Below are 11,891 nucleotides of genomic sequence, written 5' to 3'. Positions count from 1 at the left end.
ATTCACTAAGTTAAGTAAATGTTCACTTTGCTTTAGTAAATTAACCCCAATGTGTCAATTGGGTAAGTTTAAAGCAACAGCTATTATCTCTTATGGACTCTTAAAATAGAACCAATGTCCCCTCCTGTGATGGAATGGTAATGATGGTGCACTGCTCATGAATTCAGAGCACAGTTGCCGCTCTTATGTAGGCGGTGTGCTTACACTACAGTGGTATACAAAATGTTACTAGAAGTGTAGCTTTCAGCTATGCCACTGCTGCTAAACAAGCTTGTCATTCAGCACCTGGCCTTACATAGTCCTGCGCAATGCTTTCTGGATTGACAGCACTGCCTCTTTTGCTGAAACGCTTACAATGTGAGCTGGGATGAGGCATGGGTGAGACATAAATGAAGGAGGATTTGTCTTAGTCAGGAAAGGTAAAGGAAGATTCATGTTTATGTGCATAACACAGTTATTTGGTGTTTGATTAGATTGTCATACAGGAACCTTTACCTGGAGTCCAAACAGATATAAAGGATCCGCATTAACACAGCTCTGTTTTCTTTAGCAAACCATTAAATATATTTTTTAAATATATCAAATCTATAAAGCTGGAGTGCTGCCAATAAGCAATTTAAATGATCTAATTGTTTCTGACCACCTACTTTAGGATTATTCAGATTCACTGGCCCATACATTTGTTACCTGCTTCCACCATTGAACCATTATGATGCATGCTGCTCAAGAAGCTCATATTAGTTCCAGAGAGTAGAGGTTTTTTTTTTGTTTCTGCTTCAGATATGAGATGCTGTGGAGGAAGTGTGGCCATACAAAGGTTCTCAATTTTTTTAACTAGCCTTGGAGATCCTATAAACAGGATTTCAAACAGTCTATGTGGGTAACTGTTATTGCACTACAAAGACCCTCTTACAATGCTTTATCTGCTATTGGATTCTCTTCCATAGATAGACTCCATGCAGGACAGGCTTTCCCCTCGGGTATTGTAATGGGAGGACACAGCTGGGATGGATGCCGCCTCGCTTCTGTGTCATCTCCTACACCCTACAGGTCCAGACTATCACACTGGCATTTTTCCCTTGTGTTTCAATGCACCTTGTCCTAGCACTGCGTATACTCATAACATTGCAACACTGATGTTTGTTAGAAAGGCTGGTGTGCATGAGAGTATTTCTGATCTGATGAGAAAGTCTCTAAAAATGTTGGTTTTATAAAATAATAACATTTGACAGTTAATTAAGACTATATACATCCCAGTCAATAAATACATTGTATTAGGGTCAGAAAGCTTTCTTTAGAAAATGTGTCAGGTAAGGAAAATTGTGGAACTAACTTTATCTAAATCTAAAAATAATAAACTTTACCTTTAACACTAAATGCATAATTCTAACCAATTCGTTTTTATTTAAGAAACATTATTTTAAAGAACAAAGATATAAAAACGAAAAGCTTTTGAGACAACTTCTACAGTTACCTGCTTGCACTAACAAGGCATAGCACTTTATAATAGTCATATCATGACATCTAGTGGTTATTCATTAAAATTACAACTACAACACTTTTGCCTCAAACAGGAAAAATCAAGGAGACAACATAATTTTTTAAAATAATTTATTGTCAGTAAGAAAGACCGGCTAATGGTAGTTTTCAGTAAAAACCTTTACAAGACCATTGCATCACAAATATACAGACACCATAAAAACCGTGTCGTGGTGATTTTGGTTCTAAACGGGTATGCAGTGGGTCCCCAATACACTTTCCAAGTAGGGAAAATATTCCAAAATACAGATTGTTTTGTGAAGACATCTTCATTTTGATCTAAACAGGATCAGGCTTAGCCTCAAATATATTCAGTCGTTGCTGCAGTTATACCTGGAAACTGTTCAATTTCAGAAGTCAAAAACCTCAGTGGAATATAGAGATACAGCAAAGCCCAGGTTATAGAAACAATCTACTGACTAATATAGGGCAAATCTTGAAATAACTCATGTTCCAAAGGAAATAAATCCACAAAATATCTACAAAAATCTAGTTAATGCTATTGAAATCAAAACTGTACATTACATTTACAAGTGGAAAAAAGTTAAAATAATATTTCGTACTTTATAAATACACATGTCATGCTACCATGATGTAGTGGTATTTCTCTCAAAAATAAAAACATATGGTTAAGAAAAAATAAAATAGAAATCTAAAAAAGTGAAGTGGAAGTAGCCTATCCAAATGGTTTATTTGTCTTCATTCTTGCAGATCCAGAAATTAAATACATCGTACACACTCGTATACACGGCATGGTGTATTGCAACTATGCCAGATAGATGTTCACCAAATCAACAAAAATAAAAAAAAAGGAAAACAATAATGCTAAAGAAACAACAAAACAAAAATATAATGAGAAGATATGAGTTCGCTATGAAATGTTGAAGCTAACAAATGTCCAGGCACTTTTGATGCTGTTAAACTTCGGTGTGATGCTGGGAATCCAGGGAAGGAATTGTCACGTCTTCAAAGTGGCCATCATCGCCGCTCTCATAGTCACTAATCATGGCCTCTGATTCCATTTCACAGCACGCAGACACGTCAGTGCATGAAGCTGCAGAGGTGTATCCAGACATGGACATGTTGTCCACCATGGGGACTTGGAAGTCTCTGTTGTACCCTATTATGTAAGATGTAGAATAAGGCTCTCTGTAACTATTGCTATCTCCACTGGTTGTGTTTTGAGGTTCTGACATACTCGCTGGATATTGGTGATGTGGAAGGTACTTATTCGGGTTGAATCTCTGATTACTTTTTGTTGAGGAACCCAAGCTGCCTACAGTAGACATTTCTCTGAGTGGCTGCATGGAATCTGCCTGTTCACTATACTCATGAGGGAGTGGAGGAAGCTCATCTGGCAAAGGAAAGTCTTCTGGTGGAGGTGGAAAGTCATTTTCTATGTCATAACCTCCAGGATAATAATCTGTATCGAGGACATTAGGGTCTGTGTAATGAGAAGCAGGTTTGTCAACAACTTCATAATGAGGGTATTCCTTAATATCCGGCAGTTGGACACTAGGCATCCAGTCTGAAGTATCCCAGTGGTAGCCTTTTTAAAAACAAGTAAAAAAGGAAAATAATGTTAATTAACATAAGGTCAATCATAAAAAACTTAACTGGGTAATTTACAGTGCAAATCTTACAAGTTAGGGCACACAAACACTTGGTTATTGCTTTGAGACACTTCATGCAAAGCTTTATTACACAGCTAATTTAATTACCTTTAATCTTGATCATTTTATTATGGTTTTCAATTAATGTTGGCTGGCTAGCAGAGCGGTTGCTAAGATGGCCCTAGTCTCTCATAGCCCTGTGCACAGCACATTCTCTGTTAAAGAACACCAGGCAAATAAAATCTTCATCCTTGCAGTGGGGCTACCCTTGCACAGCAAGGATTAAGTGCTTGTTTTGCCTAGGGAACTAAAATAACAGAGATATACTGTACTTACCTGAACCACAATCCCGGCTGGCTCCTAGACCTGTCCCTCCAGCCTGTCGCCTCTGCTGCTCCAGTGTTGGAATGTCACTCGGCATCCTGACGTTCCATACAGTGTATGTTCGTAATGCAGGAATCAGTAAACGACCATACCTGATCATCACATAATACCAAAACTGCCTAATTAAGCTGGATGGTAACAGAGCTCTGCCAATCAGTACTACTCTACCAAGGACAGGACTGGGTTAGAGGCTGGAACAGCTCAGCTGAGCTGAGTAAAAGGCATTGCTAAAAAATGGTGTTTAAAGACTAGAATGCTGGGAGGCATGGATGTGTGAATGAAGGTAGCTAAAACACAATGTACGTTTATAGCATTTTAGGCCTGTTCTAGATACAAGATCTGGACAGAAGAAACCAAAACCCTCCTAAAACAGATCAGGGGAGGAATAGAAGGCCATTGTAAATGTTTGCAAATGATTTGTTCCACTGGTTGTTATATATATACTGAATCTGTAGATTTTTCTGAACTACATACAATGTTACATTAATGCCCTAGTTTATTGATATCCCTACAAGCTTATATTTTTTCACTCAATATAAAACCATTTAACCATTGGGTCAAAACAAATTTAAAAAAATACGCAAAACGTTTCAAAATTAAGCAGCACAATGTGTAGGAAACAAAGAACCACAAATACAAAAACTGCAGGTGAAGGTTAAAAAATGCAAAAACAAAATGCAAAAAAGCAGCACTATTAGTATCAAATACACAACATGCAGAAGTCACCTCTTGAATTCCTGACTTCAGGAACTGCAAATGACTCTTTGAAGGCAAAATTAAAAAGAATGAAAAACAGATTATATTAGAAGTAATTACACAAAATGACATACCTATCTTGTATGTACATACGTGCCCAAACAAGCTCATACAATTTACTAGCTGAAACTCAAGATAAAACAGAAACAGAAATTCACATCCACATCAATTAGCAAAAAAGTGAGCCTACCACCATTTTACCACAATTTTGTGATGGCGGTTAGCTTTGACTTTCATTGCAATAAAGATTTAAGGTTTCAAATGAGCTGCTATAATCTATACCACAAAACAGGATATAAACAGAACTTTTGATGAACATAATAACTGCATGAGTAAAAGTGAAAGGATCCCTGCAAGTATTGATCAATGAACCAAACTAACTTGCGCTAACGGAAATAGTAAAACTAAATTAAGATGGATTAAAATTTAAAATAATGCCTTTTATGACACCTGCTGACACATTTTATAACGTGCTATAAGTTTTTACACAAATATTTATTATATATACACTGTTTCACGATTGCTTGACACGGAAGTGACACCATATGATCCCTACCGTTATCTAATTTCCTGAAGGGCATTTAGCGCTGTACACTTCATTACACAAGTATTGATCAATGCAGCTGACATCTCTAAGGCACATATTTATAACAGAGAGAAGAAAGCACTATACACTCTCCTTTATACTCCTCCTGGCTATTCTCACTGTGGCTCACATTTTATGGTCCACTAATAAAATGCAGGCCAGCAGTGCCCTACCAAGTTGTCTCTGCTTACTGCAGCACACAGACTCTATGATTGGAGAAGCTGGTCGGGTTACTTTTACCAGCTTTTGTTTTTTCTGACTACATTCATTCATGTGTATTGCGACTTGTCAGCTTCAGAATTCCAAATGCAGAGGAGCACAAAGCACATTTGTAAAGCAAGCCACTCTGCTTGATAAAGATGCATTCTTTTAAAGCAGTAGCATGGCCCCAAAGTGAGACTGGTGCACTTGCATATTGCTGAGAAGGGCCCTGCTGGGCAGATGGTATATACAGTAAATCCCTCATTATCTGGCATTCAAGCAACCAGCACTCTCAAGCAACCGGCAAAAAAAAAATTGAGGACATAATACGTGCTGGATTTTAATTTTTTGCCGGTTGCTTGGTGCACACTAAAATTTTTTGTTGGCAACTAAATGTATTTACTGGCTAATTAAATTCTTTGTTTACATCTTGCTGCTGGCCAGCGGCTATATTCTGCGGTCGGCAGCAGAATGTAAACAATGGGGAGAAATAGCCAGCCTGCTATTGGCTATTTCAAATTGCAATAACCAACAGCAGGCTGGCTATTGTTCACACCTACTGAGCAGAGGAGCGGACCTGAGAGAGGACTTTCTCTATCAGAGCCACTCCTCTGCTCAGTGGACAGAACTTCAATAGCCAGTCTGCTATTGCAATTTGAAATAGCAGTCTAGCAATTGCTCACGGCTGCTTACATACACCTGTTGGCTGCAGAAGCTAGCCGGCAGGTAAATGGTGCTACAGGGGCTTATCGGTCACCACAGGGTGGTGGCTGCTTGAGAGTTACTATTAACTCTCAAGTAACCAGAAACCACAGTTATCCAGCACCTACCGATCCCCATAGGTGCAGGATAACTGGGAGTTTACTGTACACAAAAATTACTTTGCCTGAGTATATACAGTGCTAGAGGGTCTACAACTAGCGGGTCTATCTAAGTAAAGTGGATGTGCACTGTGATTATAATGTTCACTTATGTTAGTTTTGTGAAGATGTATAAATAGGAGAAGGCTGGAATGTTAAAAAAAAAAAAAAATGCTGCTCTAAGAAAATACTCATATCGAGGAAATCCTGTATAGTGCTTGTCACATGATCAAATTTCTAGGTATTTGCTGAACCCAAAGATCAGCCAATCTGCACTCTGATCCCTATCTTTGGTAAAGATTACCCAACTAAATGCCTTGGCTTATGGTATTAGGACCAACACTAAAGGGAGCCTAAAGCAGCATTTTCACCAGCATGGGTAGTCATTTCATAGTCATTGGCCTCTATTCTTTATATATAACAAGACTATTTGTTCTTCATCTCTCCACTATATTATTTAATAACCAGATGAGACAGAAACTTGAAAAGAGGTCAATGATCTCATTGCAATTGGCTACAATGGATATTAGTAAAATGTGTGCTAGAAAGAGTGAGATGAAATTATTTAATTTGATCAAGTATTAGATTATTTTACTTTATTATCTGACCAGAAAGCCATCTAATGGCCTTGCCCATTAAATAGATAAAAATGCATAGTGATCAGTGACTTCTGTTCAACACTCAATTTCACATTTGTTTCCGAACCAAAAACATAACGGAAAACAAAATTGCTATGCTTATCTATATGCTAAGAACACCTTGTAATATAGGAATGCATACATATGCATTATACCAGTACAAACACAACACTAGAATGTCAAATTTGTTTACAAAATCACATTTATGACATTGATGACTGCCTTTCACTGCATCATATGCCATGAAAGGGCCAGTTGAATAACTAATTGTAACCCAAAACCTGCAACTTTAAATGAGCTTTTGTCTGGGAGGTTAATTCTTTCGCAATGGTGTTTCCAGTGTGCCTGACAGCTCGGGATTCCCATCAATTTATTTTATTAGTTGAATCCAAATATATCTGTACATCTGTTTCTAGATTCTTTGAGTACACTTTCCATTTGTGTTGATTTTGTTATGAATTGCCCTGCGAGGTATAAGTGCAGCAGATTTGTGCGCACTGTAAAAATGTCAGGTGACCCCTCTGTGACAAACGGCCCAAGCAGATTCACCTACAGTACCATTTGCTATGACAGGCAGATGCAATGAAAGTGCATTCATGTGAATATCTACCAATTATATGTAGTCTAATGAAGCACTTAGATCAAACTGAAGACAGCCAGGGACTAGAAAACAACACACGATGCAGATGTAACAGAATGTTATCACATGAATAAACCGGTATCATTTTTCAGACATGCACACTTATATGATTAATAAGCTGCGAATATGAGCACAGCAATTACATTACATACACATATATACCTTCTTTTTCCACCGAGTCAACAACAGCATTGACTAGGTGTATTACTGTCACAATGGAAGCTTGTAAAAGGTAAGAGAAAAACACATTAAAATAAGCCTAGAGCATGACATCTACACACACAAAGTCCAATCATTACCTGTAGTCACAGGGTACGTTTTATATACTGTACTATATAATGCTACATTCTGCTGTACTACCGGAGCAGACTAATTAAAGAACTATTCAGGGACTAGTCGTGCACAGAGGAGGGGCTTAGCGGGAACTTTTAGATGACAATCTAGTTTCCCACCACTGCTCTACTGTAAAGAAACAAATAAGACAGAAGTTAAAGTATATCTCAAGCAACATTTTTTATATTTGGATCAAGTGGGGAAGGGCTACCAGCCCTGTTAAATTTTTCGTGCTCAAAGTAGAAGCAGAAGTAGTCCAAAGTGCCTTTAAGTGCCTTTAACTGAAGTTATAACAAAGTATTCAGTAGGAACTGCCGCTAAATACTTTGCTTTCAAGTACCTTAACTATTAACAAACATGTATCTTATTTGTGCACAGTGGTGGAATTATTGCCATAGGGACCCAGGCGGCCGCTATGAGGTCTGGGGAACAGGGGAGCCGGGCAGGACGAGGAACAAAGGGGTTCCCTGATGCCGTGCATGTCGCCTGGGTCGCTATGGCATCACAGGCTGCTGGCGGTCACTGGCGGCTGTGAGGAGGAATGCGCCGCTGTTCAGATCACTGACAACCTAGAGTCAGTGACAGCCAGCAGTGGTGGAGGAGGCGGGGCCCGGCAAAGGAGGAGGCGGGGCCCACCAGCGGCCGTGGAGGAGGAGGAAGAAGCGGGGCCCGCCCATGGAGGAGGAAGACAGCGGATCGGGGTTGACAGGTAAGAGGTGTGCAAGCATGTGACCAGCCTACCTGAGACCATGCAGAGCCCACCGTATAGAGCCTATGGTGGGCTCTGTAGGGTCACTCTCAGGTGGGCTCTTTGGGATCTCAGGGGGCTCTGCAAGGGGCCTAACTAGAAATCACAGGGCACCATACAACATTTTGCAATGGGGCCCTGTGATTTCAAGTTACGCCCCCGTTTGTGTATCACTCAGCTGTAGATCCTCAAATCATCTCTGAATTGGTGCCGACACTGACCTTCCTTCTGGAGGGTGGCTACTTTTGTTCCCCATGGTCCCTGTGTGTGTTGTAAAGTAGACAGCGCTCTGAGCTCACTCCCAGGATGGACTACAATCACAATACAAATGAATAAACTAAGCATGAGATCGTAGTCCATCATAGGAGCAAACTTGGAGCAGTGGCTACTACTAAAACACACACAAGGCCGAGGGAAAGAAAAGCAGCCACCCTCTAGAAGGAAGGACAGTGTCAGCATGAATTCAGAGATGATTTTAGGATCTACAGCTGAGTGATACACAAATAAGATACATTTCTGTTAGTAGTTAAGATACTTGAATGCATTTTTAAGATTTAACTACTGAATTTAGTATTACTGTAAAAAAAGTATTTAGCAGCAGTTCCTACTGAATACTTTATTATAATTTCAGTTAAAGGCACCAACAAGGAGTCATGGGAGGGAGAGGCAAGTATACTATTTCTTCTATTAGAGGGATTTGCACTGGGAATTTTTTAAAGGCCTAACCGAATAACTTTAACACAGGGGTAAGCACAGATAACCTTAGTAAACTCTCCAAAATAAAATCACTGCATAAAAAATAAAACTTTGTATTAAGGATCTTTCCAATTCTGCCCCCCTGCCTCCTTTAAAGGTCAACTCTGCTGGTGTAAATGTCATTCACTAGAAGGGGAAGTGTGCCACTGTGCAACCACTCTAAACAGGCAGAGGAGTGAGACATAAAAAAAAAAAGGGGCACTGAGGGATGCTGACAGTAGCGAATATCAGCAATACATATCTTGTAGAACTACAAGAAATAGACTAAATGATCAAAATGTAAAGAATAAGTGTCCATGATGCCCGCACTAAAAACAAGATTTTTTCATTTTCCTGATTTCAGTAGACTGCTAGTGTCTGATTGGTTGCTGTGGGCTGCCCAGATTGTTCTTTCATCCAGCTTCTTGTTTTTACAAAAAAAATGTCCATGGCAGCTTGTACCACTTTCTACAAATACAGCAAGTTCAAATAGTGTGAGCAGTGTTATTTATGAAAATTCCTTACATAAGAACTGATTGCAATGCCTACCAGCAGCCAAATTCAAACTTACATTCTCCAACTTTTTAGAGGGTGTTTGATTCTCTTTGGTTACTGTAGAGCAATGCAAACAGCCTTTTATGTGTAACACAATAACAAATGAGGCCCAGTGTTACTTCCACACAAATATCCTTGGTAATATAGCTGGCTGGATCATGCCATGTAAAGAAGAGAATGACATAAGAATTAAACATTTCATGTTTGCTGGTGTTACTATTAAATTCATTCTGATCAAAGAATGTGAACAAGCATGACAAATGATCACAATGGAAATAAATAAATGTTGGAACAGGTATAAATCCAAATTAAATATATCAAATTATATTCATGCTCTCTCATTTCAATAGAAAAAATATAGCAAGCATATGGAATTCACAACACAATGGCAGAAGCTGGAGGCATGTATAACCACAAATCTCCTTTTTTGCCATCTATCGCCTGTCCAGGAAAGGACACATATCCTTACATTGAGAGGTATCAAATGGTTGCTCCACTATTCAAACTGCAATCGCTCAAGATAAGGAATCCAATTAATTTCTATGGCACTTGTTCACACATGAGTCGCACAAATATTTCCATTGAAGTCTATGGGACCAAAAAGCTCTGTAATCTGCCAAAAAGTAGCTCATGTACTTTTTCCACTCATGTACTTTGTTCAGTGACAGACGTTTTTCTGCTGGTGTGAACAGCGACCGTAGAAATTAATGGCAATCCTGATCTTGAGCGTTTTGTTGTGCCTACCTTTCAGCAACAAAACACCTAGGTTTGAATGGGGACTTACTGAATGCTATGAGCACCACAATTCTTGCCTCACTTCACCTTGAAAATGATTTGCACTGATCTCTCCTATGTCCTGAGGGTTAATAGCCAAACATGCATATTAGGTAAAAGACAGATCAAAGCTGTGTAGCCATCTATTCCCTGATATCCATGTTTTCATGGCAGATTATGCAGGCAGATGTCCAGTTTCTGCAGGGGAGGTCTTTTCACTTTGGACACAATATGACATTAAGCAGACCAAACACAATATTTTTTTCTTCATTAAAGGAGAACTATGGGGTTAAGGCTTTTCCCCATAGTTCTCCTTAGGGTAACGGGAGGACACAAACTAGCGTCCTCCCGTCATTCTGGGCTCAGTATACTGCAAGCTGTAGCTCATGGTATACTGAGACGTCGCAGCTGAAGTGGATCCCGACAATTGTGCCCGGATCCGCCCAGCTGCGTGACTGACAGCTGGCTCTGCCTATCTAGAGGCAGAGCCAGCTGTACCCGCCCCCCCCCCCGTCCGTTCCGCCAGTCAGCGCTGGCGGATCGGAGCGGGGAGGGGGGAATCCAGCCCCTCCCCTGTCACGGCAGAGAGCCATGACAGGATCGAGAGGTGAGCGAGTTTTTCCCCATAGTTCTCCTAAGGGTCATGGGGGGACATAAACTAGCGTCCTCCCGTGACCCAAAGCTCAGTATATTGCTAGCTACAGCTTGTGGTATACTGAGACCGCCGCAGCCGGGACGGATCCCGACATTAATGTCGAGATCCACCCAGCTGCGTGATTGAAAGCTGGCTCTGCCTATCTAGTGGCAGAGCCAGCTGTGCCTGCCCCCCTCCAACCGTCCGTTCTGCCAGTCAGCGTTGGAGGATCGGAGCGGGGAATCCCTGCAGGGAGCTGTGAATGACAGTCACGGCTCTCTGCAGGGACATGATCGAGAAGTGAGTGAGCGACGGTATGTGTTCGCTCACTTCCCCATCTATTGAGCCGACGTGTGACATTTTCATTGTCACACGTCGGCTCGAACTATGAGGTTGAGTGAAAATCACTCACCTCATAGTACTCCTTTAACATATTAAGGTGTTGCACCGAAAATTCAAGTGTATCTCTATGCATAACCTAGTTTTTCAGATTTGAATAAAGTGAGGGAGGGTTAGACCCTCTTTAAAGCTTTATCGCTGTGTCTCCATTGGGTAGAATTACCCCCTTGTTTGTACTGGTGACCACTGCCATCTAGAAACAAAGTGAGGGGGATAGCAAAATTTTAGAGTTGTTACCTGGACAAGAAGTACGCGTAAATTGTTTAAGCGGGACAACTGTCTAAAAGGGGACTTCCAATTAGTTTGTGAGATTTCTTCTCACTTCCTTTTGCATCTCTGGAACAAGAAATGAATGGAAATTTCCCTAATAGTACACAGACAGCAAAATATAAATTGGTGGGGGTTTTAACCTTTCCCTACTCTATGCAAAACAAAGTGAAACATTTTGGCTGTACATACACTTTGGATCAAGCTAACTATCCACTTGGTATTTTTC

The 11,891-nt window shown here is 40.2% G+C and overlaps 1 protein-coding gene across 3 annotated transcripts in view; it reads right to left on the bottom strand.

Moving 5' to 3' along the window:
* Nucleotides 1-1,597: 1,597 nt before the first annotated feature.
* The window catches only part of FAT1 (FAT atypical cadherin 1), a 186,860-nt gene continuing 176,566 nt past the window's right edge, over nt 1,598-11,891 (bottom strand). The window contains exons 26-28 of one of the 3 annotated variants that reach the window (XM_018563332.1): nt 7,380-7,439; nt 4,263-4,298; nt 1,598-3,088 (exon numbers count right to left, since the gene is read on the bottom strand). In XM_018563332.1, the coding sequence (XP_018418834.1) occupies nt 2,457-3,088; nt 4,263-4,298; nt 7,380-7,439 (728 nt within the window). In that variant the 3' untranslated portion in view covers nt 1,598-2,456. The remainder of the gene's footprint in view (nt 3,089-4,262; nt 4,299-7,379; nt 7,440-11,891) is intronic. The other 2 variants (XM_018563329.1, XM_018563331.1) reach the window with 2 other exon arrangements.

Source organism: Nanorana parkeri, unplaced genomic scaffold (genome assembly GCF_000935625.1).
Source record: "Nanorana parkeri isolate BGI_ZX_2015 unplaced genomic scaffold, ASM93562v1 scaffold654, whole genome shotgun sequence".
Taxonomy (NCBI): Eukaryota; Metazoa; Chordata; class Amphibia; order Anura; family Dicroglossidae; genus Nanorana; species Nanorana parkeri.
This window is presented reverse-complemented; position numbering and strand designations above follow the sequence as displayed.